The sequence below is a fragment of the Peromyscus californicus genome, unplaced genomic scaffold (assembly GCF_007827085.1).
Source record: "Peromyscus californicus insignis strain IS unplaced genomic scaffold, ASM782708v3 Scaffold_19__1_contigs__length_69161282, whole genome shotgun sequence".
NCBI lineage: Eukaryota > Metazoa > Chordata > Mammalia > Rodentia > Cricetidae > Peromyscus > Peromyscus californicus.
In genome coordinates this window covers 3,580,853-3,606,712 of record NW_026294491.1, presented here as the reverse complement: position 1 = coordinate 3,606,712, position 25,860 = coordinate 3,580,853, and the positions used below count along the sequence as shown (strand labels likewise).

The 25,860-nt window shown below is 52.4% G+C and overlaps 2 protein-coding genes and 1 long non-coding RNA gene across 17 annotated transcripts in view; 1 reads left to right on the top strand and 2 right to left on the bottom strand.

Moving 5' to 3' along the window:
• Positions 1-6,175: 6,175 nt before the first annotated feature.
• Zbtb9 (zinc finger and BTB domain containing 9) lies at positions 6,176-9,204 on the bottom strand. Its single transcript, XM_052744336.1, has 2 exons — positions 9,090-9,204; positions 6,176-8,849 (listed from the first exon to the last, which is right to left on the bottom strand). The coding sequence occupies exon 2, from the start codon at positions 8,784-8,786 to the stop codon at positions 7,392-7,394; it is 1,395 nt and encodes a 464-aa protein (XP_052600296.1). The 5' UTR covers positions 8,787-8,849; positions 9,090-9,204; the 3' UTR covers positions 6,176-7,391.
• Positions 9,205-9,333: 129 nt separating this feature from the next.
• LOC128114389 (uncharacterized) lies at positions 9,334-10,404 on the top strand. The gene is made up of 2 exons (XR_008219758.1): positions 9,334-9,463; positions 9,798-10,404. It is a non-coding gene; the product is annotated as an uncharacterized LOC128114389 (long non-coding RNA).
• The window catches only part of Syngap1 (synaptic Ras GTPase activating protein 1), a 31,584-nt gene continuing 15,741 nt past the window's right edge, over positions 10,018-25,860 (bottom strand). For 6 of the 15 annotated variants that reach the window (XM_052744326.1, XM_052744321.1, XM_052744328.1 and 3 more), the window contains 12 exons: positions 24,691-25,314; positions 24,314-24,458; positions 23,958-24,102; positions 22,322-22,558; positions 22,032-22,233; positions 21,667-21,845; positions 21,001-21,042; positions 19,572-20,643; positions 18,953-19,126; positions 17,322-17,533; positions 15,388-15,480; positions 10,018-11,859 (listed from right to left, as the gene is read on the bottom strand). In XM_052744326.1, the coding sequence (XP_052600286.1) occupies positions 11,712-11,859; positions 15,388-15,480; positions 17,322-17,533; positions 18,953-19,126; positions 19,572-20,643; positions 21,001-21,042; positions 21,667-21,845; positions 22,032-22,233; positions 22,322-22,558; positions 23,958-24,102; positions 24,314-24,458; positions 24,691-25,314 (3,273 nt within the window). In that variant the 3' untranslated portion in view covers positions 10,018-11,711. Of the gene's footprint in view, positions 11,860-11,934; positions 13,322-14,562; positions 14,643-15,387; positions 15,494-17,321; positions 17,534-18,952; positions 19,127-19,571; positions 20,644-21,000; positions 21,043-21,666; positions 21,846-22,031; positions 22,234-22,321; positions 22,559-23,957; positions 24,103-24,313; positions 24,459-24,690; positions 25,315-25,860 lie in introns of those variants that run through there. The other 9 variants (XR_008219756.1, XR_008219757.1, XM_052744318.1 and 6 more) reach the window with 9 other exon arrangements.

The following is a 25,860-nucleotide window of genomic DNA, read 5'->3' as shown; positions in this document are numbered from 1 at the left end:
GACAGGTTCTTATTATGCATCCCTCACCAACCTGGAGTTTGCTTTGTAGACTGGGCTGGCCAGTAACTCCGAGGTCCTCCTGCTCCTGCTTCCTGAGTGCTGAGATCAAAGGTGTGTGCCATCATGCCCCGCCACTAAAATCCTTTTAAATCCATTCTTTCTCCTCTTGCAAAGTACTTTTGTGTGTCAAGCTGAGCTGCCTGTCCTTAGTTTCAGCTTTACTGGTTGACTGAACATGCTTCCCTGCCCTAGACATTTTCTGTGCATCAGTTAGCTCTCAAGGCTTCATTATATTCAACGTGGATATTTTTGGTAAGACTAACTCATATGCGGTGGTGGCATTTTCTGTAAGTGGAACATAATGTCTGCTTGTCTTTTTGTGATGTATCAGCCACTGATGTTCAATCCCTTCATCCACTCATTCATTGGGGGCTCTTTTTTTTTTTTTTTTTAGTTCCAGCTAATGAAGTTTACCATTTTTATCCATTTTTCTGTGTACAGTTTTGACATTAAGCATGTTCACACTGCTATGATATTATTACTACCATCCATCCACCTCTAGAACGTTGTCCTCTGCCCAAACAGAAGCCACACATCTACGAACCAACAGCCCTCACACTCCCCTCCAGCTGCTGGCATGCACACCACTTAGTCTCCAGGAGTTTACATAACCCCCAGCTCTTCACATAAGTGGAGCTGCACACATTCAAAGACATTTGTCACTATGCCAGTTGCAAAAGAAAATCACCTGTCCCTCAGTGGTTGGCCATTTCCTTTAGCATAGTGTCTCAATGGCTCAGTGTCATGGAATATGCTAGAATTCCTTTCACATCTGTGACAATCTAGTCAACCTGATGGGATTTAGAATCACCTGGGAAACTGTGGTGATATTTTGTTTGTGCTTTAACAAATAAAGCTTGCCTAGAGATCAGAGTGCAGAGCTAGCCACTAGAGGCCAGGCAGCGGTGGCACACACCTCTAATCCCAGCACTTGTGATCCATGCCTTTGATCCCAGCACTTGGGAGGAGGAGACAGGAAGTGATATGGCTGGGTGGAGAGAGGAATATAAGGCGTGAGGAGACAGGAACTCAATCCTTTGAGTCTGAGGATCCCTAGAGGTAAGAAGTTTCTAGTGGCTGCTACTCTGCTTCTCTCATCTTTCAGCTTTCACCCTGATATCTGAGTCTGGGTTTTTATTATTAAGACCAATTAGGATTTGAGTCACAGGAAACAAACCTATGGACTGTCTGAGGCTCTCCAGGGAGGTCCCTGACATGGGAGAGCACCCCTGGTATGGGTGGAGCACGAGGAGTCACAGAACCCACCTCTCCTCTCTCAGCCGCCTCATGATGCCCCAGCACAATGGACTGTGTCTCCTCAAACTGTAAGCCAAAGATAAACCTGCAGGTGGCTTCTTGCAGGCATTTGGTCACAGCTACAAGAAAAGGACCACACCATCTGAGGATGGGTATGAGCCGGAGCACACACGGTGGAGGACCAGGAGTTCAAGGCCATCCCAAGATCAGCCAGGACTCTAGGGACAACCAAACCAACAAACGCTAGATAGTTTCCACAATGTTTATATGTCACAGCCACGTGCCATGTAAATGCTTCAGTCAACACAGGCTCTCATACTGGTACATTCCACAAACCATTCAGGTTTGCAAAAGCGCTCTGCAACATTCGTGCAATGGCAAGATCACCAAAGAACACATTTCCTTTAGTGTGTCCACACTTTAAGTGATGCATCCTGGCACGGGGACGAAGGTACAATACAGCACAGCTGCTATGACTAAGGCTCCTGGAGACACAGGGAGAGCCCACCAAGGCACCTCAGTGGACAAAGGTGCTTGCTGCTGGGGTGGACAACCTGAGTCTGAGCTCCAGCACTGACATGCACAAGGAGAGAGCTGACTCTGCATGCTGTCCTGACCTCCACATGCAAGCAGTGTGTGCACACATGTGCATACACACATAAACAAATGTAACAAAAAAGAAAAACATTTAAAAAGAAAAGAGAAGCCGAATATTCTGGCTTTCCTTATCACTCAGAGGGCCAGCAGACTTAGGGGTGCTGAACCTTCATTCTGACTTGAGCTCAGAGCAGAGGCTGGACATGCCTCTTGTAACAAAAACTGTCACCTTGGACAAGGTGTGTGGTACCCAGCTGTTTAGTTACACCCTGGTCCAGATATCACCGCAACATTGTCTTGAGGCTAACGCCTAAAGTCAACTGGCTGTATACACAGATTATCCTCCATGGAGAGGGTGATCCTTGACTACATACAGATTACCCTCCATGGAGGGGGTGATCCTTGGCTACTTAGCCAAAGGCTGTAAGAGCAAAGCGATTTCCTGGAAAAGGGACAATTCTGCTTCAAGATGCCATAAGCATCCTGCCTGCCCGCCCTGCACACTGCAGACGTGCCCTTACCACAGCTTCAAGGCAATTCCTCAAGGCTCTGAGGACAGGCATACATATACCCATCGGTTCTCTTCCTCCACAGAAACTTAACTGATGTAACTACCATTATCAAACACTGACGGCTCTAGAAATTAGCTTTTGCTACAGATATGGTAATGTTTTTTGGTGGCTTTAACCTAAAATTATAAGGCAAAAGAGTGCTTATATGGAAAATTTACACTCAGAGCTGTCTGAATCAAGGTGCCTCTTATATGCCCTGTGCCATCAAATTAAAGCCGAGTCTCCATGGCACACTGACAGGCAGATGTATTTTCTGAGCTCAAACTGTACTTCAGTTACGTTGTTTTTGCATCTTGATTCCAATACAAAAGAAATTTCCATAGTGCCTTTAGTTTTGAGACAGGGTCTCATGTAGCCCAGGCTGGTCTCAAACTCACTCCTGATCCTCCTGCCTCTACATGTGGAGTGCTGGGATCACAGGTATGCAGCACCACACTGGTTTATGATGCTGGGACAGAACCCTTGGCCTGTGCTAGGCAAGTACTCTACATCAGAGCCACATCCCCAGCTCCACACAGTTCATTTAATTGTGTAACAGAGGGACTTCTATCCAAACTTCAATTGGAGGTAATTAACAATGTAATGACATGCCAAAAAGGCAAGTATCAGGAGAAAAATGTTATAAAATTATTTAAACCCATTCCAAGTAATAAACAGGCCCAATTAAAATCTTACTTTCCTCTGGGCAGTGGTGGCGCACTCTGTTAATCCTACCACTTGGGAGGCAAAGTCAGGTGGATCTCTGAGTTCGAGGCCAGCCTATGTTCTTGAGGCCACTATCATGACTACAGCCATGAAGTACTGGGGAAGCACACGAATAAAGTGTGGACTGCCTCAGAGCCCTAAGTGGAGAGTGGGAAAGGAAATTCAGAGCCTTCTTTGTATGTGTGCGCACACACACACAGAGAGTTTAAATATATAAACCTTGTATACCAACAATGGTTAAGGATTCGAGATGGTAAGGGTCACTTGACCTCTTTATTTTTGCTGTGAAGAACATTAGGGATACTATCCAGATTACTATTCATGGAAGCAATTGTCTCTCAGGGTGCTAATGTTTTGAAAAGGGATCTGGGCATAACAATCTGTTTTCTATCTTTATTGTCTTACACAGAGTGTCATACCACCCAGGCTGTCTGTAAACTCTCCATGTAGTTGAAGCTGACTTTGATTTCCTGCTCCTCCTGCATCACCATGTTCAGCTCAGCACAACAATCTCAATCTCTAACTGTAGTTATGTTTTTATTTTTAAAATTTCATTTATTTATAAGTGTTTTGTCTACATGTGCATGCCTGGTCCCCTAGGAGGCCAGAAGAGGAAGTTGGATCCCCTGGGACTGGAGTTACAGGCAGTTGCAAGCCATCATGTGAGTACTGGGAATTGAACCTGGTCCTCTGGAAGAGCAGGAAGTGTTCTTTAACTGCTGGGCTACCTCTCCAGCCCCAGTTTAATTTTTTTTTTTTTTTTTTTTTTTTTTTTTTTTGGTTTTTCGAGACAGGGTTTCTCTGTGTAGCTTTGCGCCTTTCCTGGAACTCACTTGGTAGCCCAGGCTGGCCTCGAACTCACAGAGATCCGCCTGGCTCTGCCTCCCGAGTGCTGGGATTAAAGGCGTGCGCCACCACCGCCCGGCCCAGTTTAATTTTTATATAGTAACTAACAAGTAAGATTGCTTGAGGGGAGGGAAGGTGCTCAGCAAAGATATGTCCAGAACACAAAGATCAGATTCAAATAACAAAGCTTCAAGAATATTGTAGTGCCAGGCAATGTCTAAAAACAGTTTGTCTCATAGGGTAACTAAGTATTATAAAGATTAAAGAGGGCCATGCATGGTGGTCCACGCCTTTAATCCCAGTGTTCAGGAGGCAGAGGCCAGAGCTCTATAGGTTCTGGACCAGCCTACTCTACAAACGGAGTTTGATCAGAAATGACCCCACCTCAAGATTGACAGGCTGAATGGTGGTACCAGGGCAGGCTCAACGTTTCCTGAATACTCAGGTAAGTGCGATGTATACTGAGGTTTTAAGGCTTCCAAGGTAGGTTACAGGTGGAGACTGTTTCCAGTGGGCCTCTGCTGTTACAGGCTGACCTGTACACACCCTTCCCTCTTCTACCTCAGGACTTAATTTTTTCTATGAAGATTCTAGTCACACTGATGTGTTTTCAAGGTGCTCTAGCCAGAGTGTATGAGCCTGAGAGTTCGATTGAGATTTTTTTTTTATTTTGTGGACCTCAGTTCAAACCCAACCTTTGTACTTGCTAGGCAAGCCATCTACCACTAACTTACATCCCCAATCCTCTCCTGAGAAGTTTATTTTCAGTCCAGTGCCACAAGAACAAGAATCAGCTGGGTTGATAGCTCAGTTGTGAGGTACATAATTCCAAGTGTGAGTCTGATTCAATCCCCAACACTAAAAACAAACAAAAAACCCCAAACAACAACAAAACCACCAAGAACGACCCTGGTGTGGCAGTGTGCCCTATAATCTCAGCACTCAGAAGTAGAGGGAAGAGGGCCACACACAGGAGGCCTCTGGTACAGAGCAAATTTAAGAACACTCTGGGTTCTAAACCAACCACTCCCAATAACATGTTGTGAGCTCAAGGTCTTTGCCCAGCGATTCTTGCTCCATGAGCTCTGAAAGAACTTCTTCCAAAGGCAGGGCTCCTTAGTGCCTTCCTTCCAATCCAGGAGCCACTTCCCATTCTTCTATAAACTCTCATTTTAGTAAGGTCATCCAGAGCCACCTTTCAATGCTTGCAACCCAAGGAACCAAGACATCAAGGAATACAGCTACCTATCTGATATAATCTACCTACCCAAGTGGGTGGGTAGGACTGCGGTCAATCAAGACACCTTCACTACTTTCTTTCCCAACGTACCCTCCTTACCAAGGGCAGAAGACCATGGCACATCTCTTTTGAGAGTTTGATCAATCCAAGCTAGAATTCACCTGCTTAGCCACAAAAACCTCATTTTTCTTTTTCTTTTTTAAATTGTGTGTTTGTGTGTGCACACATGTGCTATGGCTTGCGTGTAAAGGTCTGAGGACGACTTGCAGAAGCTGGTTCTCTCCTTCCACTGTGTGGGTTCTGGGGAGCAAACTCATGTCGTCAGGCTCATCAGCAGGCACCTACTGAACCCTCCTGTCACCTGACACCTGACTCTTTTCCTGGGCGTGCTGGGATCTGAGCTCAGGTCTCCATGTTTTGGCGGTGAGTGCTCTTGTTCACTGAGACACTTTTTGAGTGAGGGAAAACCTGTTCTAAGGATCTGTAGACGAAACCAAAGTACCATCCAACACCATGCATAATACAAGATGTCAGAAAATAACGTAAGACCCAAACCCTTTCAAAAAGTGGCGTAAACCAGGCATGGTGTTATGTCCTTGTAATCCCAGTACTCAACAGGCTGGGGAAGGAGGGTCATGAGTTTGAGGCCAGTCTGGCGAGATAGCAAGGTGAGGTCTCAAACAAACGGAAGCAGCTCAGACTCTGAAACATAAAGAACTTACCCAAGGTTCCTCAGCAGTGGGGCAGGCCTGAGTCTAGGACAGCGTTCTCGGAGATGTATCTGGGAAACCATCCATTCTTCCATCAACATAACTGCTGCAAAGGGAACACACTCCTCTCTGGAAGCTCTGCTCTCACATCTATCTCCTCCACATAAATTACTCAATCCAGGCTACTGTCAGTTTAGATTTCAGGGAAGAGTTTATTAAGTAATGAAATGAAGTGACTTTAAATCTCCCTTCACCTCCATTCTAGTATCTACCCCTCCACCTCTACAAAGGAGCTGTTTCTAGCAAATGTGGGCAGGATGGAAAAGGAGGCAGTATGGTCTCACCATACAGTTATTCTGCACAATTCACCGTGTGTGGTCTCAACCCTGAGTCCTTCTAAACAGGGCAATTTGCTCAGAGAGCAATGGTGCTACCCTGAGAGCATTTTAGATCAGTTGCCATCTCCTGAGTTCACTGGTCACGTTTGTCACTGTGATCATAAGCAAGTTGTCAGTGGTAGTCCAAGGTAGACAAGAGCAAAGGCTGTTGAGGAAAGGGCCTCTTAGGGGCTTTGGAATCACATATGAAATGCTCAATGCATTAAAGTGCTCAAGTACTTTTTTTTTTAAGACCAGGTCTCACTGTGTAGCCCTGACTGGCCTGAAACTTGTCATGTTGGATAACTATGGTACCTGGGTTGGTCTGGAGCTCACAGAGATCTGTCTGCCCTTGCCTCCCAAGTGGCGGGATTAAATGTGTGTGCACCACCATACTTGTCGCATACTCAAGTACATTTTTAACAGGATACTTGGGAAGGTGTCTACTGGTGAGAAAGCAAAGTACAACCTAAAAAGCTTCTAGAAAGAAGGAGCAAAAAGAAGTATAGAAACAGAGCGGCTGACAGTGTGGGGGAGGACGCTCAGAGCTTAGTGTGGCAATTACTTGAGCTCTGAATCAAACACATCCGTAGCTGGACACCAGCTCCCTGACCTCCTGGGGAAGATGAAGTCAAAGTTTCTGGGTCATCTTGTCCCAGCTCTTCTCCCACTAACCTGTAGGAAGTCAGTGGTTTCCTCACTGGCTAACAACACAAAAAGGGTCATTTAGGTTACGTGATCAAAAGTATGACTTTCCTACAGTCTGCTTAACAAATAGCTGGACTGAGAAACCTGAACTTCCAAGTACACCAGGGTGAGGCCCATAGCCAAGAGTCAGGGGTTCATAACATATATAATCTCTTGGAATGCCTACACAGTCCAGGACTGACGTGGGGAAGGGTAAGACTCCATCAGCAGCAGTCCCTGTCTTACCCTAGAAGTCAGTACAGAGCATGAGCAGTCATTTGTAAGTCCAGTGGGCGGCGGCCCAGCCCTGGCCCTAGAAGTCAGTACAGAGCATGAGCAGTCATTTGTAAGTCCAGTGGGCGGCGGCCCAGCCCTGGCCCTTGCATAAGTCCCGGTGGCGAAGGTAAAAGGCATGGACACGAAACCGACGGCCACAATGGGGACACGCATGCAGAGCTCTAGCATGGGTCTTCATGTGCTCAGTCAGATGGTGCTTCAACTTGAAGCGTTTATTACAGACGCCGCATCCAAAAGGGCGGAGGCTGAAGGTCAACATGATGTGCCGGTCTCGTTTTGGCTTTACTGCAAACCGTTTTCCACACAGGCAGCCAAAGCATTTTCCATCTGCAGGGGGTGTCCCTCCTAGCTTCACAGGCCCATGCACAGCTTGCCCTGATCCTCCAGGTCCTCCACCCCCTGACAGGATTTCATTCCCATGAAGATCCACTGGTTTCCAGGATGGATCTCCTGCCCCAGATGTTTCCCCTCCTCCTGAGGACAGCAAGTATCTTAGCTCCTCATTTCCCTCAGAGTCCCCTCCAGAGAGTGCTTTGGTCTTCTCCTTCGCTCCTCCAGACGGAGTCCTACCTCCTGACGTCTCCTCCTTAGACTCAAGGGGTTCCTGATTAACATATAAGACTTGGGGAGCTCGTACAGGAGGGGCAGGAGGCTCAAGGGTTGAACTCTCATCCTCTGGGGGCTTGCTGGGAAGAGCAGATGTAGGCAGTGGGTGTGATCCACAAGCTTGGGAAAACCCTCCTGATATTCTCTGAGGTTGAGGAGTCTGAAAGAGTGGGGCTGCTGACCCCTGTTCCTCCTCTTCTTCTTTCACCTGAATCTGTAACACTTCTTCTAGTTCACTCGCCTCCCCTCCAATGGGGCTCTCAGTAGAAGCAGAATTCTCTGTAGAAGCAGAGGGCTGAGCTGGGTTCTGGAAAGGGGAAGAGCGAATGCACCAGCCTCCTGAAGATGTTGTGGAAAGAAGTGTGTGGTAGGAGGCTCCTCCACCAGCTGATATCCCACCACCTGAGGTTTCAAGTTCTCGAAGAATCTCTGAGCACTGATCTACTACCTGCCACATCTGCAGGCCACTGGCTACAAGGAGATGGGCAGGGAGCGCATCCAGGGGCAGACGGAGGCGCCCTGAGTAAATGAGCTGCAGCAGTCCCTCGAAGGCATCTGCCTCAATGACACTCGGTAAAGTGAGTCGGGGCGCATCCCCCAAAAGCAGCTTGTCATGGAAGTAAGGAGAAGCAGCAGCCAACACCGCTTTGTGAGCCCTAAGTTCCCGGCCCTGAACCAGGAGCGACACATCACAGAACTTCCCCTCCAGCCTGTGGCGGTTCAGGGATTCCAGCAGCGAAGAGCTATGATGAGGGAACTCAATGTGGATTGTCCGGGGGGCTGGGCTGCACCTCGGAGAAGAGGGTGTGGGGGGCAGAGTCGAAGCATCCATGGCCACCTCGGGAAGAGAAATCCCAGGGGGTCGGGAACAGTAGGACTCTGTGCGGAACGAAGGCTGCGGAGGAAGGAGCCCGGAGTCACACCGGATCGGGACGGGAGACCCGTCTCAAGCTGCCCCCCGCCGACACTCGAAAATTCTTCAGTGACAGTTTCTGTGCATTAGTTCCGCCCACCAAGAAAACCGACGGGACACCAGCCAGGGTGTTTACCCGCAGGCCCTGCGGAAGCCGAGGAGGGGACTGCGCCCCACCCCGCCGGCTCGGGCCGCCCTCGGCCGCCGCCCGCCCCGCCTCACCGTGCTCACGCGGGCCGGCTCCGCAAGCTCCCGCCACGCGCCTTCCCGCCGACACGCCCCCACCGCACGCGAGACCGCCTCGCCGCTGCTCAGCCTCCACTGCGCCTGGTCGGCCGGAAGCTGCCGCCGCTCCGCCGGACGCCGCTGCGGCCAAGCGCGCGGGGCGGGGCCAGGCCGCACCCAATGGAAGGACGGGAGCCTACAAGCCCCCTTCTTATTGGCTGTGCGGCCGGGGGCGGGGCTGGGAGCCGGCCGGCTGCCGAGCGCCGCCGAGCGTCGCCTGGGGAGCCGCGGAGGTCGAGTACCGGTCCGCGGGGTGGTGAGGGGCGTGCCGGGCTCGGCGGCGCCGTGGGGGTCTTCCGCCGCCGCGCGAGGTAGGTGCTGCTGTCCTTAGTGTGCACGCGGGGCAGCCAGGCCGGAAGTCTGGAGCGTACACTCGCTAAGGACCCCGACTCTTTCCCTCCCTTTCCCAGAGGCGCGTCCTCACGATTAAAGCCGGTATTGCAAAGTTTTGCAAAGCCTGTGTGTTCGCTTGGGCCCGTGCGCAGCCTCTGCGCCTGCGGGTTGAGTGCTGCGGCGGGTGGAGAGCGGGAGTGGAGTGCGGAGGACGCTGCGGTGTATGCTGTTCTCCTGACTAGGTGGGACCCTGTAGTACTGCTTGCAGACTGGCCGCGTTCTCCCCCAAAGTAGTTCCTGTCACCCCTTCAGGTGGTTCCCGGGACTCCAGACTAAAAAGTCAGACCAGTGCTGGACGAGGTGGCGCACGCCTTTAATCCCAGCGCTCGGGGAGGCAGAGGCAGGAGGATCTCTGTGAGTTCGAGGCCAGCCTGGTCTACAGCGCGAGTTCCAGGAAAGCCAGAGCTGTTACACAGAGAAACCCTGTCCCGAAAAACCAAAACTTAATTAAAAAAAAAAATCAACCCAGCGATAAAAGAACAATCTCCGTTTATTAAACATGATTTTTCTGTTTCACCACACACTCCAGAAAAAAAGGAAATGGGGCTGGGAGTGGGAGAAAGGGGGCGGGGCTAGGAGTAGGGGCGGTAAAGAGAACGAGTAAACAAAGAAAAATGAGTACCAAGAAGGTCTTCGCACTCTTAAGGTAGGTGGGTGGGGAGAGAAGTGAGGGGTGGGGCTAGGGAGCCAGGAAGCTCTGTACAGAGGGGTCGCCTCCCAGCCCCCAGCCCGTTATGTACAGTACAAACCCCAGATAATTACAACAGCCAAAGAGGAGGGGGGAGGTACGAGGGTAGGGCCTGAAGTGGGGTAAGCAGAGGAAAGGGAACGGGATAAAATTTCACATATTTACAACTTTTATATAAGTATAAATTTGGCCCCGGCTGGGTGGATGTGTGTAGAGGGGTAAGATTGAAGGAGAGCTGTCCATACAAAAGGTCGAGTCTGGAGTCTGGGAGGAATTCTCAATACCAAACGCAAGAAGGGGTTAGAGACAAGGCTGGGTAGGGGACAGCAGTCAGAGAAGAGGGGGTACCCAGGAGGGATTTCTCCCTTCCATGGCCTACCCACCCCAAACCCCATCCATCCTACCTCCCCTATCCCGCCAGAGAGCTATGTACAGAGAAACACCGAAAAATCGTGGAGCTGGCGGGAGGGAGGGAGACTGGGTGAGGGGGGAGGGTGAGAGGGAAGCCCAGCCCTGTCCTACCTCCCCCAGGGGACAGAGTCATGGAAGGAGGCCCCCAAACACCCATCCTCCAACACAGGTCCCCCACCCTGGGGGAGAGAGACATGGCTTTTCCTAGAGTAAGTTCCCCCTCCCCATGGGAGTAGAGACAAAAGAGGGAAGGGTAGGGGCTGGCTGTATGTCAGGGTAAGGCAGGTCAGCTAGTCTGTCCTCCACAACCCAACACACATGGCCTCCTAAACCCTAACCCCTCATCCGAACCTCAATTCCACCCCACCCAACACACTGGGGGAGGGGGGGGCATAAGCCCCCTCACCCCGCTCTGGGACCAGCCAAGAGCAGATCAGGTGTGGGAAGAAGGGGAGGCAACTCCCATTCCCCCCTTGCCGCCCCCTCCCTGCCCCGGTGGCCCCCTCCACCCCATCTGGGTTCTGGGTGGGGAAAGTAAATGTAAGAGTGGAAAGAAGAGGAGGAGTTTGTGCGTGCTGAGCCCCCCCAGACGCTCCTGAGAAATCAAGGGGTAATAGGGCCCCCTCACCCGGGGTCCCCTCCCCATAACAAGGGGGACAGGGGAGGCCAAAATGGGGTGGTGGAGGGGAGTTAGATTGTCAGCTCTGGTTACTGCTAAAAAATCACCCTGAAGTTGAAAGTTTGGAGGTGCCTCACCCCCAGTGTGGGGGTGAGGGTCTGTCCCCCAGTGCTCAGGGGAACTATGAGGCAGAGGGTGGGGATAGCACCCCGGAGTGAAGGGGTCTGTGGGTAGGTGGTGTCCTGGGGTGAGGGTCCCTGGGGGTGAAGAGGGCAGCTCAGGGTCCCACTCTCCCTCCTAGAAATGGTGCAGTGGAGGTGGCGGATGGGCGCCTCGAGGAGGCACTAAGGGAGGCAATCCTGCTGTCCCTCGGTGATGTCCAGTCCTGGTGGGTGGTGATGTTCCGGGGTGGGGTGCACAAGGACGGAGGTCTGTGATGCTGGGTGGGCTAGTGGTCTGCGGTGTTCCGGAACTCGCCGTTCTCTGTGATCTGCAGCCGGGGTGGGGGAGGTGGGGCTGGGGGGGCCAGGCCGTTCCAAGGTGGGGCCAGCGTCACACGCGGGTTTGTTGGACCCAAGGGGGGAAGCTGCCTCTCCTGCAAGACACCAAAGAGGAGAGCGCGGACTTATTGAGACGCTTCGCGGGGCAGGGATGCCAGCCCCAAGCAGTGCTCTCACCCACAGCCCACTCCACAGCCATGTCCACCCTCTCTGTTTTGTTTCTCACCTCCAGGGCTTCTGGGGGAGCAGGGGGAGAACTCACACCAGAAAACCAGCTCAAAAGCAGCTAGCTCTCACCTTCCCTCTGACATGACTCCCACTTCCATCCCCCAGCCCCGTCCATGGAACCGTGAAACCCCCTCCCAGCACCCTCCACCCAGGCAGGAACTTCACACTGAGGAACCAGAGGAGGCAATACAGTAAAACCTCATTAATCCAAACCCCCACAGATCTGGAAGTTTGTTCATAATTTGAACAAAACCAGGCCTTGAGTTTTCCTTTCTCTGGGAAGAAAGGGTGTGCTAAGCAATGGGTGGGAATGTGTCTGTGGGCGGGGACTTAACCTACACCAGCAAACAGACTTGATTTCACTATGCTCCCTGAAGGCCTGTGTAGCAGCCTCGTTTAGAGTTTTACTTACTGTGCTTTGAAGACAGGTATTCACTAAATAGACACTGTCACTCAGTTTATCAGTTACTCAAGAGTGGACCTCTCAAATTTAGCATCCCAAATTAGAGAGGTTTAACTGTACTGGAAACAGGAAGGGGATCAGGGAAGTGATGTGGAGGGACATCTTGTAGGAAGGCTCCTCTCACACTTGGTAGGAATGACTGAAAGGTTTAGAGCAGAGGTCCTCAACCTTCCTGACCTGAGACCCTTTAACACAGTTCCTCATGTGACACCCCCAACCATGAAATTATTTTGTTGCTACTTCCTAATTTTGCCACTGTTATGAATCATAAATATCTGGTTTTCGACCCCTGTGAAATGGGTCACGTCCCATATGTTGAGAACCACTGGTTTAGAGCCCTTGTGCCCCAGTTCCATTCCTTCCCACCCTCCTTCCTTTCCAGTCCCCTCCCCGGCCTCCTGCTGGAGTGGCAGACCCTGTGTCACTCCTATACCTATTTTCAGGACCTTTGACGGCTCTGGGACCCATTTCCTGGTTCCTGCTCCCCCAACCTTCTGTGCCTCTGCTAGGAGTGAAGACCACCCGAGTCCCCACACTTCTCAACACTTACTTGGCTTTTAAAAATCTAGCTCAAAACTAATTTTTATTTTTTACTTGCTGGGCTGCAGGGGAGCAAAGCCTACAGATGGTTTGGAACAAATATACAAATACTGTCTGAGCCACAAAACGTCAGGTAGAGCAGCATGTAGCTCTCTGTATCTGACCCTATCTCCAAAGGACACAAGAAAGGAAGGCTTCCATATCCGAACCAAAGACTCACCTGTTACAAGGCCACCCAAAATATAACCTTAGTCAGTGCTGCCCTCTTGACTATCTGGGTATCTCACAGCCAGTCAGTGGGAGAGGAGATTATACGTAATAGGAGCCCTAAGTACATGTAGGAAGAGAACAGGGGAAGGAACCCTCAGATTCCCTCCACTCTGCCTGTCTGCTCATGACGACACATGGGCATGCCCCCTACGCCCTCATGGTCCCAAATTTAGAAGCTGGATAAATTAGGGTGCTATTATTCATTTTACAAAGGAGTTCACTGCTGGAGTCCTTTAAATGGTGAGGTTCCCTGGTGTCTTTCAGCATTTGTTTACAGATCACTAACTACTTTGACAGAGCCTGGGCAGGCAGAGAGTTAAAATGACAGTGTGAGGAGCCACTGCCCACCACAAATCAGTCCCACAGAAACGTGTCTCAGGACTGAGGTGTGCCTGACAGTTTGCCAGCTGCTGGCTTTCAGGTAGGATTGTGTGTCCTAAAGACTACTGGGTGGCAGGAGAGGGAAATGAGTGGCATTAGCAACTCAGGAACTTGAGCTCTGACAAGAGAGGTTGTTTAACATGCTGTTCCTAGTGTCCCTGCCTGAACCTAAATATGGCTACTAGGCCCTTGACTACATTCTAGGAAGCTGTTTCTCCTCTTCTAAGTTACAGGCCACATGAAAAAGTCCAGCCTGACATCTGTCCAAGACTCTTTGTCTTGCTTGTCATATGCCATCCACTCTGTTCACCTGTCAGGACATCTTAACAGCATCTTTTCCAGGGTCCTTAGTGTCGCCCTGAATTAACTACCCACTCCCAACTTCCACCCAGTAGTAACTACGGGAAGCCTCAGGTCCCTTCCGCCTCACAAGGGAGAAAGCAGAGGCAGAGAGCAGGAGGGCAGGAGTTAGGAAAGGAAGAGGAGACCCCAACCTACCTGCTGGAGTCAGCACAGCCCCTAGCCTGGCCCCAGCCCAATACCCCTCCACCCCGTTACACCCACCCAACTTCCCAACTTCCAAGGACACTCTGGTGAAATGGGGGGTGACAGACAGACACTGGATAGGTAGAGGAAAGGGAGGGTGTTGTCAGGAGGTGCCTGTGGGGCTGGCCAGTTTGGAGAGAAGCGGGGAACCTGTAAATGTGCTTGGTCGTTGTAAGAGTCCAATTTGGTAGTGATGAGGCGTCAAGGGTGTGTGGGTGTTGGCAGGTACGCTCTGGCTGTACATTGGGAAGGGGTCTGTCTGTGCAGGAGGTGTCGGGGAGTGGGGTCTGTGGAGGGTCTCTGGGTGTGGTGGGCAGCAGTGAGAGGGGAGAGGCTGCAGAGAGGTGGAAGGGGTGGGCTTCACCACCAACCTGCAGTGGTCCGGAGTCACCTCCCCCAGTGTCCTCCGCCCGTGGTCAAAGCGGAACCAGGAGAATTACCTGATGAGGAGCTGCAGGGGGAGAGAGTGGGGTCATGGGGTCAGGAGGCTTGGTGGCAGGGGGCAGGGAGTCCTGGTGGTCAGAGCAGAGGGAGGAGGAGTATGGATAGGAAAGAGCAGGGGCAAGGGTGCAGAGGGCCTGGAAGCTGGCTGGAGAGCAGAGAGGGTGGTGACAGGGAGCTAGACATAGGTTCAGGGAACACCAGAGGCCAAAGGCAAGCCGAATTTGAATTATGGGAAGGGGCCTCTGGGACAGACCTTAGGATCTGAAGAGTCAGAGAAAAGAGGCTACATGGGACCTACCAAAGAGTCAGAATGGGGAGTCAAGAGAACCCTGAGTCTGTAGGGTACACAGAGCTGGAGAAGTACAGCTCCGATTATCCATGCTCCACTCTATCCAGTGGGACTTCAGCCTTCCTGACTCAAGAAGAGCTGAAGAAGCAGACAGGAGTGGCCTCGTAAGAGGCACGAGTTCAAGGGCATTGGGGACAGGGGCGCTGAGAGGCTGAGGCTCTGGTGGAAGGTCCTGATGCAGGTAAGAGTGGGAAGACAGGACAGGAGGCATAGGTGTGACAGAGGCACAGACAATGGGATGGAGATGGATCACTGGGGGCTGCAGGAAGGAAGCAGCCAGTAGACAGACAGGACCACGGCAGACAGATGGTGGTGGGCCGGGGTGGCTGGTGCCGTGAGTGCACAGAGACAGTGGGATGGATGGGGATGGGACACGGAGAAGATAAATGACATTGTAATTTCCACCTGAGCGTCGAGCAGCCTCTTCTTGGGTTCAGGCAGCGGCTCAGCCATGGCGGGGTGGTCCCGACGCAGCTCCTCCTCCACCAGCATCAGCCTGAAGGGACGGGCTTCAGTGGGGTTAGTGGCGGGCACGGGCTCAGAGCCCACCTGGAGTACTCTTGACCCTGGGGAACCCCTGCAACTCTGGAAAAGCCTTGGACGATTTCTCCTCCTTGCAGAATTCCTCTTGACCCAAAAGATGCTCTGTTACCCGGGAATCTTGCTTTCCACTTCCTCCCAGGGGTCCTCATGCCTGCCTTCTGAGGGATTTTTTAAAGACTTGTTTACACTTACTTATTTATTCACTTATTGGTTTTTCAGGACAGTCTCACTGTGTAGCTTTGGCTGGCCTGAAACTCACAGTGTATACAAGGCTGACCTTAAACTCAGAGATCTGCCTGCTTCTGCCTCACCAGTGATAGAATTAAAAGCATGCACCATCACACCCAGCTTATTCCTACTGTTGTTGTTATTATTATTATTTTGGTTTTACAAGACAGGGTTTCTCTGTGTAGCCCTGGCTATCCTGGAACTCACTATGTAGACCAGACTGGTCTCAAACCTCACAGAGATCCACCTGCTTCTATGCTGGGATTAAAGGTGTGCGCCACCACTGCCCAATCTATTTCTATTATTTTTAACTATGTGTATCTGTGTGTGTGTGTGTGTGTGTGTGTGTGTGTGTGTGTCTGTGTCTGTGTCTGTGTCTGAATGCAGGTGCTCCTGGAGCTGGAGTTATAGACACCTGGTGTGGGTGCTGGGAATTGAACTCCGATCCTCTGCAGGAGCAGTATTTCCTCTTAACCACCTGAGTCATCTCTCCAACCCAGAAAAGTAGATTTGATTTCTCCCTATGTTTTTTTCCAGCAAACCCAGAATGCAGAACTATGTAGCCAAGGTTATCCTCCTGCTAAATGCTGGGATTACAGACATGGGTACTCCTGGATCCTGACGTTAGATTTGTGTCATTTTTTTTTTGTTTTTTGTTTTGTTTTGAGACAAGGTCTCTCTACGTAGCCCTGGCTGTCCTTGAAGTCTCTATGTAGATCAGACTGACCTCACACTCAGAAATCCACTGGAGAGCTTGGATGAAAAGTGTGCACAACTATGCCCAGCTAGATTTCTGTGCCTCTAAGCCTCCTGGCAGCCAGCTACCTCAGCCATCCCTCCTGGAGGCCTTGTGTTTGCAGATGATTTAACTTCTGTGCCCCGGGCCATCATAACTAACCACTGTTCTCAGGTGTCCTAGCTCATAAGATCTCAGTCCTAGCAGTGGATTCAAATGTCTCGAATGGAGAAACCATTTTCTTCTAATGAAGTCTCACTCAAAAACAGCATGTACAGCAGATCAGAGCAGGACTGGCTTTGGCTAGAGTGGCCCGTTGAGGCAGTTCCTTCGGAGCAGAAACAAGCTAAAAGCCCCTTTCTCGCCGGGCGGCGGTGGCGCACGCCTTTAATCCCAGCACTCAGGAGGCAGAGCCAGGCGAAGCTCTGTGAGTTCGAGTCCAGCCTGGTCTACACAGTGAGATCCAGGACAGACTCCAAAAGCTACACAGAGAAACCCTGTCTTGAAAAAAAACCAAAAGCCCCTTTCTCATGGAACCCCTTCCCATGGCTGGAGAAGGATCTCTGCCCAAGAACACGCGAATGGTTAAGGGCTCCTGTGGCTAGGGACTACTGCTTAGCTTTGTGGTGACCCTCAGAGGTGGGGTTAAGAAAAACTGATAGGGAGTCTAGGCCCAAGCTAAGTCCAGTGATGTAAAACAGTAATGGGTATATCTCCCAGGACTTCAGAAGTTAGTGTGTGAGCAATGCCAGGGCTTGGTAAGGGAGCAGGCTTTTCCCATCTCCCTCCAGCCTCAACCCCTTCCCACCCCTCCCCGGGCCGCCCCTCACCTGCCAATGATGCTCTTGATCTGGGAGTCCTTTTCCACCTGCTGCTGCCTCAGGCGCTTCTCACTCTGCTCCAGGCGGGCTTGATACTGCATCAGGATCTTGCTGGTCTGTTCTTCCTGAGACAGCAGCCTCCGCTCATACTCTTCCAGCTTCCGGTTGGACATGTGTAGCCTCTCCTTCAGTGAGTGAATCTCCTCCTCGTACTCCTTCACCTGCCCGCCGGGCACATGACCCCGCACTGTGAGGAGCGTCCTGCCCTGGCTTTACCAGCCCGTTCCCATCCCCGTCTGTTTAGCCATGCCACGACACAAGGAGCACCCGATCCTTCTCTGCCTGTTGGACACACTTGATCTGTTTTTAAGAAAGCCTGATGTGATACTGAGGCTTCCTCAAGATGGAGCAAGGTCAAAGTCCACATCTTAGAAGTGTGCCATGCCCTCACACAAGCATGGGGAATATGGAGCCCCATAGGGCACCCTGGCAAGACTACTGGACACGACATGAGAAGCATTATCTAGAAATGAAAGACAAAGGGCCTGTAGTTCCAAACCAAGATTGAGCACATGGGGGCGGGGAGACTCTGGGTAAGGTGGGGGCAGGTGCTGTCTCATAAATGACTCCCTCCTCAGGCCTGTCCTGCGGACAGGAGATCAAGGGGACCCCAGGCTGAGAATATGACTATTAATAGGAGTCTGGGATTCCAGGTTCAGAAGAGCTCAGACCAGTTACTTCATTTACCTGTTACTTAATATAACTGTCACATGTAATTCTTTTAGGTTTTATTTTTTTCAGTGCTAGGGATCAAACCCAAAGCCTCACTACTAAGCTCTACCCCCAGCTTACACATAGCTATTTAAAAGTTAAATAACTCTAAGATTTTAGTTCCCGAATTGCAACAATATATACGCATCATTTCGGTAGCCACTAGCTACAGGACGTGTATGTTCCCAGTTTATTTTCACTCCTGAAAGCTCTGGTGTCTAGTGCTAAACTGGAGCCTTCCTCACAAGGATTCCTCACCTGAAGCATGGACAAGAGAGGCAATCTGAGAAGCTTTTACCATGCTGTGAAGGCCCATCCCTAAGCGTTCCATTCTAGACACACAGGAGAGAGGAATTCGTGGCCTATGATGATTGCCGTGGGCATGAGTGCTTAACCCTCTAGTAGAACGGATATCCAGGGCCTCATACATTCTAGGGAAACATTCTACCACAAACTATATTCCATGACTTTATTTTTACTTTTTATTTTGAAACAGGGTATCATTAAGTTGCCCAAGCTGGCCTTGAACTTGACATCTCCTGTCTTAGTCTGAGTAACAGTTCACGGGCCTGTGCTACCAGGCCTAGCTTGGGTAGTGTTCTTCGCACACGCCCTAATCCTGCAGCCATTCTCCTTCTTATAGCCTGAATAGAACAGTTCTCTCCGATCTACAGTGTATATAACCCAGAGAGTTGGGTCAGGTTTCAATAGACTGATAACATAAGGCCCTAATAGACTAGTAAAAGAGGTCTGCCTATCTTTCATTTTTACCCAACTATCTGAGCACAGATGTTTTTTCCTTGGAAGGACTAAAGGCCTTCCCTGGCATTAACAGGAGGAACAAGACTCAGAAGGCAAGGCCAGCGTACCCTGTCCAGCCGACTCTCATCCATCGATTTTGAGTATTCCTTGAGTTTGTACTCTTCCCGCTCAATGTGCGCACTCTCAATGTCAGCTGACAGGTGAGGCATATTGGAGACCCAGGCTACAGTTCGTTCCGAGGCCGGCATCGTGGGGTTCAGCGTGGATGGCGTCTGGGAATGCTAAGACAAGCAAGGTGGGGCAGACAGCGGAAAGGTGGGAAAGGGGGTGTGTTCAGAGGAGGAAACACAGAAATGACACCCCAGACCTGTTCCCCTGCAGTAGCCTTCTCTCTGAACACTCCCTTGGGAGTGAGTCCTCACCTATTCATCTACACATCCTTGCTACCTGAACAGTCTATGGGACATTGCCGAGGGCCCTCTTCTTAACGTTTCTAAGTTTTTTGTTTAGAGACAGAATATCACTACCTAGCCCTGGCTGGCCTTAAACTTGTAATCCTCTTGCCTCCTGAATGCTGAGAATACAGGCCAAACGCTACGTATTTGTTTAGTGAACAGAGGAGGTGAGAAGATTGTGGCACCAGACTACACTGTTCCACCCACTTCCTGCCCCCACTTCCTTCCCTTGCTGCTCTTCACCCACCTACCTCCTCCTACCCTCACCTACCTGCTTGGTGATGGAGGGCTTGAGCCCCCCACCCCCTCCGCCACCGCTGCCCCCGCTGCCCCCAATGCTGCCCTCTTTGCTGAGGCTCTGTTGCCGTGGACGGGCAGGACCATAACTTGGCTCCGGGGACTGCAGAAGGTTCCCGCTGGATGGCCGGGGTTTCTGGGCAGCACTCACTGTCAACTGTTGAGACTTGCCCCTCTGCAAGGGAGGCGGCTGGCCCCCACCACCCCCACCACTGCCCCCACCACTTCCACCTCCGGGCCCAGAGGGAGCTGGCCTCTGGGGACCGATGGTGATCTGGGGAGGGGACAGCATATGCTGAAGGTTGTCCTGAAGTGAGAGCTGCCGACGGGTGAAATCAGTACCAGAGGGTCCAAACTCATCACTGTAGCTGTGGCTGTGAAGGATGGAGGCGGCAGGGGGCTTAGGGACCCCTGAGGAGAGGTCCTCGCTCTTGCTATAGCCATGGAATGGGGCAAAGGTGTCCCCTGGGGGCTCTCCACCTCGATGGTGGTGATGGTGGTGGTGGTGGTGATGTGAGGAAGGTGGACCATGACCACTGCCCCCTCCGTGGCCCCCTGGGGGCCCTGGCCCATCAGCAGCCATGTGGAAGAGAGGGTTCTGGAAGGAAAGGGGAATGCGCAGTTGCTGGGCAGGGACACCATCCGTGGTGACACCCATCTGGCTGAGGCGCATGCCAGCTGCTGTGATGGAAGAGCCACTCCCTTGGGAGAGGCGCCCGGCAGGTGCAGGCCGCAGCCCTAAGGCTGCTGTCAGTGAGGCCTGGCTTGAGTGCAACAGGTCCCCGACAGCTGCCAGGTTGGAAACACTGCTACTGTTAAGGCGGCCCCCAGGCCCATCGCCCTGAAGGTCCAGCATGGACACGCTCTTGTTAACACTCAGCATCTTCTGCTCTGGCTCTGTGATGTCCGAGCTGCTTGTGCAGTACGCTGGGGATGACCGGGCCAGTGGCGGCCGGCTCACATAGAACAGGTCTTTACCCCCACCGGGTGGCGGTGGGGGTGGCTTTTCCTTGGTTGGGGAGGGGAGGCGAGCCATGTCCATAGAGCTGTTGGAAGGGAAGGAGGACACACAGGCAGAACTAAGACCAGGACTACTGGCACCTGAGCCTGTGGTCTGGTGAGAAGTGGGACCCACAGGGAAGGGCTGAGCGCTGGTGGTGGCAGCCCTGAAGAGGCAGGCACGGAGGATGGCAGGGAAAGCTGGAGGAGGGGAGGTAGGGGAGGAGGGAGGACAAGGCCTAGGAGGGGGTAAGGCCTGGAAAAGGAGGTGGGGGCAGCAAGAGAGGAGTAAGGGCCGCTCTGGGCAGGTATGGAGGAGATGAGGTGCCCTGAGGAGCAGAGGAGCAGAGGCGGGCGGAGGTCAGTGCAGCAGGACGGGAGGGTGGGGAGGACAGAGCCCTCACCTGTTGAGGCCTCGAGCCATGAAGGACTGAAGGTCGATGGAGCTGGAGAGAGATGCAGAGGGGCAAGCACAGACAGGAGAAGGAGAGAGGTGTGGAGAGATGATGGGAGGAATGGCAGGACAGGTGTGGTGTCGTAGATGGAGACATGGGTGAGGAATAGCAGAGTAATCACAGATGAAGGATACTCGCTGAGGCCCAGCCCCACCCCCATCAAACTGGATGCCAGGCTCCAGGGCCCACTCAGCTCCAGCTGCTATTTCTCTGAATGCTGGGTCACGGGGAGCTCCTGGGGTAAGGTGGTAGGCTGGGGGCAGGGGTTGTTAGGTCACTTAGAGACACCTGAGTGTTTTGATACCACATGGCTGAACCGCAGCCTGCAGACAAGCATGGGCTGGCAGAGGGACAAAGTAAGTCAGCTACATCAGAGTTCCTTTGGCTTCAACTAAGCTGGGAGCAGAGGAGCCTCAGGACCTCTGGACTCTGCATTTCTCCCTCTCTGGCTCTAAAGAGCTCTCAGCCTCCCACTGCCTGTACCCTTACCATTGTCCCTAAGAACTTGCAGTTTTTCCCTTTTGAGGCTTAGAGAGATGCATCTAGGGCCCAGCAAGAAGCATCCAGGAACGACCAGGCTCCCAGAGCACGGCAGTAGGGGAGCAGGATGCTCACCTATTGAGGTCCCGCATCATGTAGCCCTGCATCTCGGCTGATGGCCCTCGCAGCACCACGGGCTGAGGCCGAGTCCGCTCACTCTGGCGGCTCGGCTGCCTTTGGATGTTAGGGTTCCTCAGGGCTGTGCTGATGTCATTGAGGAGCCGGGGCAGCGGGCCCAGCTTCAGGAGGGCTTCCTGCAAGGACAAGGCTGTCACCCGATGGGCAAATGCCCAGTTCCAAAAGGGCCTCAGTGGGCATAGACAGAGGCTTTGTGAAGTGTACTGGAGCTGGTGTGGACATTTCCGGGAACAGCAAGGTGGGAAGAGTTCTGTGCAGAGAGGTTAAGTACCTGGAGGCAGGCCAGAGGCACATCTACTGACCTTGCTGAGCTGGGGCAGCACCTCCCAGAGCAGGGCATGGAGTGTGGAGAGCTCGCGGCCCAGGTCTATGTAGCCCTCAAAGCTGCTGCTGTTGGTCAGTGTGTCCAGGTTGGATATCTCATACAAGAACTGCTGCATGGAGCCCCACTCCAGCTCCAGAAATTCGTTCATGAAGCCTAGGAAGTCTTCCTTTGAGGTAAACCTGCTCAGGGGTACAGATGCTCTGGTGACTCAGGAGACCCCTCCAGAAGCCCACAGTTCATTCCCACCCTTCCTGAAGTCTCCCTCACTTGGAAAAGTTGGCCAGGTTCTGGATGACCTTGGCGATGAGGGTGAGGGTTCGTGAGGTCTGCTCATCTGGGTACTCCTGCATAAGCCCAAACAGACTGGGCGACATGATGGCTGGGCAGAGGAAGCGCAGGAAGAGCGAGGCGCTGATCAGCCTGTCAGCAATGTCCTCCCGGCCCCGCTCTGCACAACGCAACCGCCAAGATGCAAACACCTCCTTCAGCTCCCTCGGGAACACGCTGGGGGGAAGGGGTGGGGAGACAGAGAAAGAGAGAGAGAAAGAGAGACCGGGACTGAGCCCCAGAGACCCTCAGCTTCCAGGGAACATGCTGAGGGGTGGTAGGAGGTGAGGGTGTGGAGACAGGTGAGAGAGACTGGGAGGGAAGGACCGCAGGAGGAAGACAGGAGGCTGCTGAAGAAGAGGGCCACGGTAGAGGGAACAGATCTGGAGAGAGAAATGGAGAGGGAGAAAGGGTGAGGAGAGAGAGACACACGGGAGAGAGACGGAGGGGCGTGTGAGAAAGACGAGGAGAGGGGAAGAAAAACAGACACCAGGGGAGAGACAGAGATGGGAGAGAGATGGGGGGTCACTTGAGGTACAGGGAGCTCGGACCCCCCAACTCTTCTGGATTCCAGGGAAATGGGGATGGACGTGCCCCAGGCATGATCCCCAGGCCCTGGAATGGCTCGGCTCACTCATCCCCGCCTCCCAGTGCCACTTCAATGTCCCACTGACACCTTAAACTTGACTAGTGGAAAATAGAGCTCACTATCGCCCCCACACTGCCAGCTGGCTCCTCCTTTTGACTTCTCTGGTTCTGTCAATGAGACTATGGGTCTCCCAAGTACTAGTCCCATGACCTCGAGTCATCCCGACTCCCTACACAACCCCTCAGACAAACCTTACTGACCCTTCCTGTAGAGGACCCTAGGCAAGTCCTTTTCTGGGCTTTCTGACTCCACCCTGATTCAAGATCTGGTTTTCACTCCCGACCCATTAACCATAACCACCAATGGTCTGGACGTCTTCCTTTCTCTTCCCACACAGCTCACTTGATTCACAGGCCAGTCTCAATCATGCTACTTCCTGATACCAACGTTCTGATGACTACAGACTCCTGAATCCAAGAATTCCAGATTCTCACTCTCCTCTCCCTGAGCATACCTCTTTCCTACGGCCTCCACTATAGCCACGTGCTCCTCTAAGCCTGTTCCAGTTACTAGCCATCTCCTGAAAGGCTCCCAGACCTTCTCATATCATGTGTGTTATCTCACAGCCCTGGAAAATGTCATCTGCCTACTGTGTGCAAATGTCAGCCCCTGACTGCAGTCTTCAAAGCCCAGCCCTGGGCACCTGTTATTAATTTCACCACAGCTCTGTCTTCTCTGAAAAGAACCCTCCCTGAACACACATCACAATGGTTCTGTGGCTTTCTGTCCATCCCACGTCCCTTCTCATTCTGGCTGGAGGCCTGCCCTCTGAGGTCAGGGACCAGGCCTCATCACCTCTTTCTGCTCTACACCCCAGAATGCTTTGCCCGTACTGACGCTCAGTCCTCTGAGGATGGACAGATGGATGAACAGATGAACACACAACTGCCCAACCCTGGCCCCCCAGCCCAGCGTTCCCAGTCTCACCAATGGGAGTTGACCACCTTGCACAGGGCCAACTCACAGCACATCCGCAGGTTGGCCTGGTGCTCTGCCAGGCTGGACGCCGTGCACTTGATGGGATCTACTTCACAGTTCTCCTCAGACTCGTACAGAGCACGGATGAACTCCCCTGGGAGAGGGGGCACAACAGGGAGCGGTCACACTTTCCAAGGGCAGGGACAGGGGGCTCCCTGGGTTGGAGGAATGGCAGAATCAGATGGTTGGAGGCTGGGGTCCTGGGCTCTGAGGAAGGGTGGATGTGGGGTCTGGGGTGGCCAGGTTTGGGGGTGATGGGGTAGGCATGAGGAAGTTTAGGAACAAGGCCTGAAGGTGGGCCATACCAATGGCATCCTTGAGGTATTTCTGACCAATCAGTCTCATATACTCTTCTATGGCTTTAGTGGCGAGCGTGTTCTCGCGGAATATGAGGTGTTCCCGTTCCATGAACCGGTCTACCTCTGACATGGCCATGTCTGAAAGGAAATCCTGGGGCCCAACAAAGTCCCAGGATCAGCCTCTGCAGAGCCCAACCTCATGGGTCTACTCTCTTTTCACTGCCCCCCAAACCAATGCCCATTCTCAACTCATCCTTCCCTGGGGCACAGGAAAACCCATGTCAGCCTCTGCAGAATCCAACCTCATGAATCTCCCCTCTCTTCACTGCCCCCAAACCAGTGCCCATTCTCAAGTCCTCTTTCCCTGGGGGCACAGTGCTCACCTTGGCCTTGCCTGTGCTCTGCAGTATGTGAACCAGTGCACTGGCAACCTCCTCCTTGCCCTTGACATTCAGGGCAGGCTCCAGCACTGCACACAGCATCCGATAATGGTTGGTTACATACTCTGCAAACTCTTTATACAGCTCCATGGGCAGGATGCTCATTGTCTGGTAACGGGCTTTCAGCCTCACGGCAGGGCAACCTCCTTTCCCCTTGCCCCCCGAGCCACCCCCTGACCCCCCTCCTCCTCCTGAGCCCATACCCCCAGAGCCCCCACTGCCTGTTGGCAAGGTCACGGGGTACCACTGCTCTGTAAAGTGGCGCCCAGCCAGGGTGGCCACCGGTACAGTCACCAGGCCAACATAGCCTGCCTTGTCCTTCTTCCGCTTTTTGTCTGAGTCACGGTATAGATGCAGCCGCAGGGCCCGGACAGCCGGCAGGTTGTTGAACTCAAAGTGCTCGCCCCAGAAGACGGTGTCTCCTGAAGCTGAGCGGGGCTTGGAGGTGGTACGTGCATACAGCATGTCATCCAGGCACAGCTCGCAGTAATACCGCTTCTTGGGGGGCAGCTCTCGAGCCTCTATGATCCATAGTTTCAGCACATTATCTACCCGGCGGCTGTTGTCCTGGCATGAGGAAGTGGTGAGGGCAAACAGAATGGAAAAGTCAGACACACCAGGAGAGAGACAGCGAGCAGGTGGGCTTGAAAGGGAAGCTGTGAGGCAAGCATGCTGGGCTTGGAGTCTGTTCTGCCCTGTTCTGGTTTGGAAATAGGGTCCTGGCAGATGTAATACATAAGATGAGGGCATACTTGATTAATGTGATCTCTTAATCCAGGGACTGGTGACTTTATCACATGGAAGGGCCATTTAGAGACAGACAGAAGGAAGCTGGCCATGTAAAGAGGGAAGAACTGAATTAACGGCTACAGGACAGGGCCCTGCTTATAGCTGGACTTTGGACCTCTAGCCTCCTGAACTATGAGAGAATAGTTTTAGCTGGCCCAGTTCATGGTGACTCTTCAGAGCAGCCTTGGAAGCTAACATAGAAGGGTAGCTCACACACAACAGAATTAATGTTGGGAAATGCTTGAGTAACAAGTCAAAAATGTGCCAGGCGGTGGTGGCGCACGCCTTTAATCCCAGCACTCAAGAGGCAGAGGCAGGCGGATC

Coding starts and splice junctions, on each gene's coding strand:
- Zbtb9 (XM_052744336.1), bottom strand. CDS start 8,786: ATGGATGCTTCGACTCTGCCCCCCACACCCTCTTCTCCGAGGTGCAGC.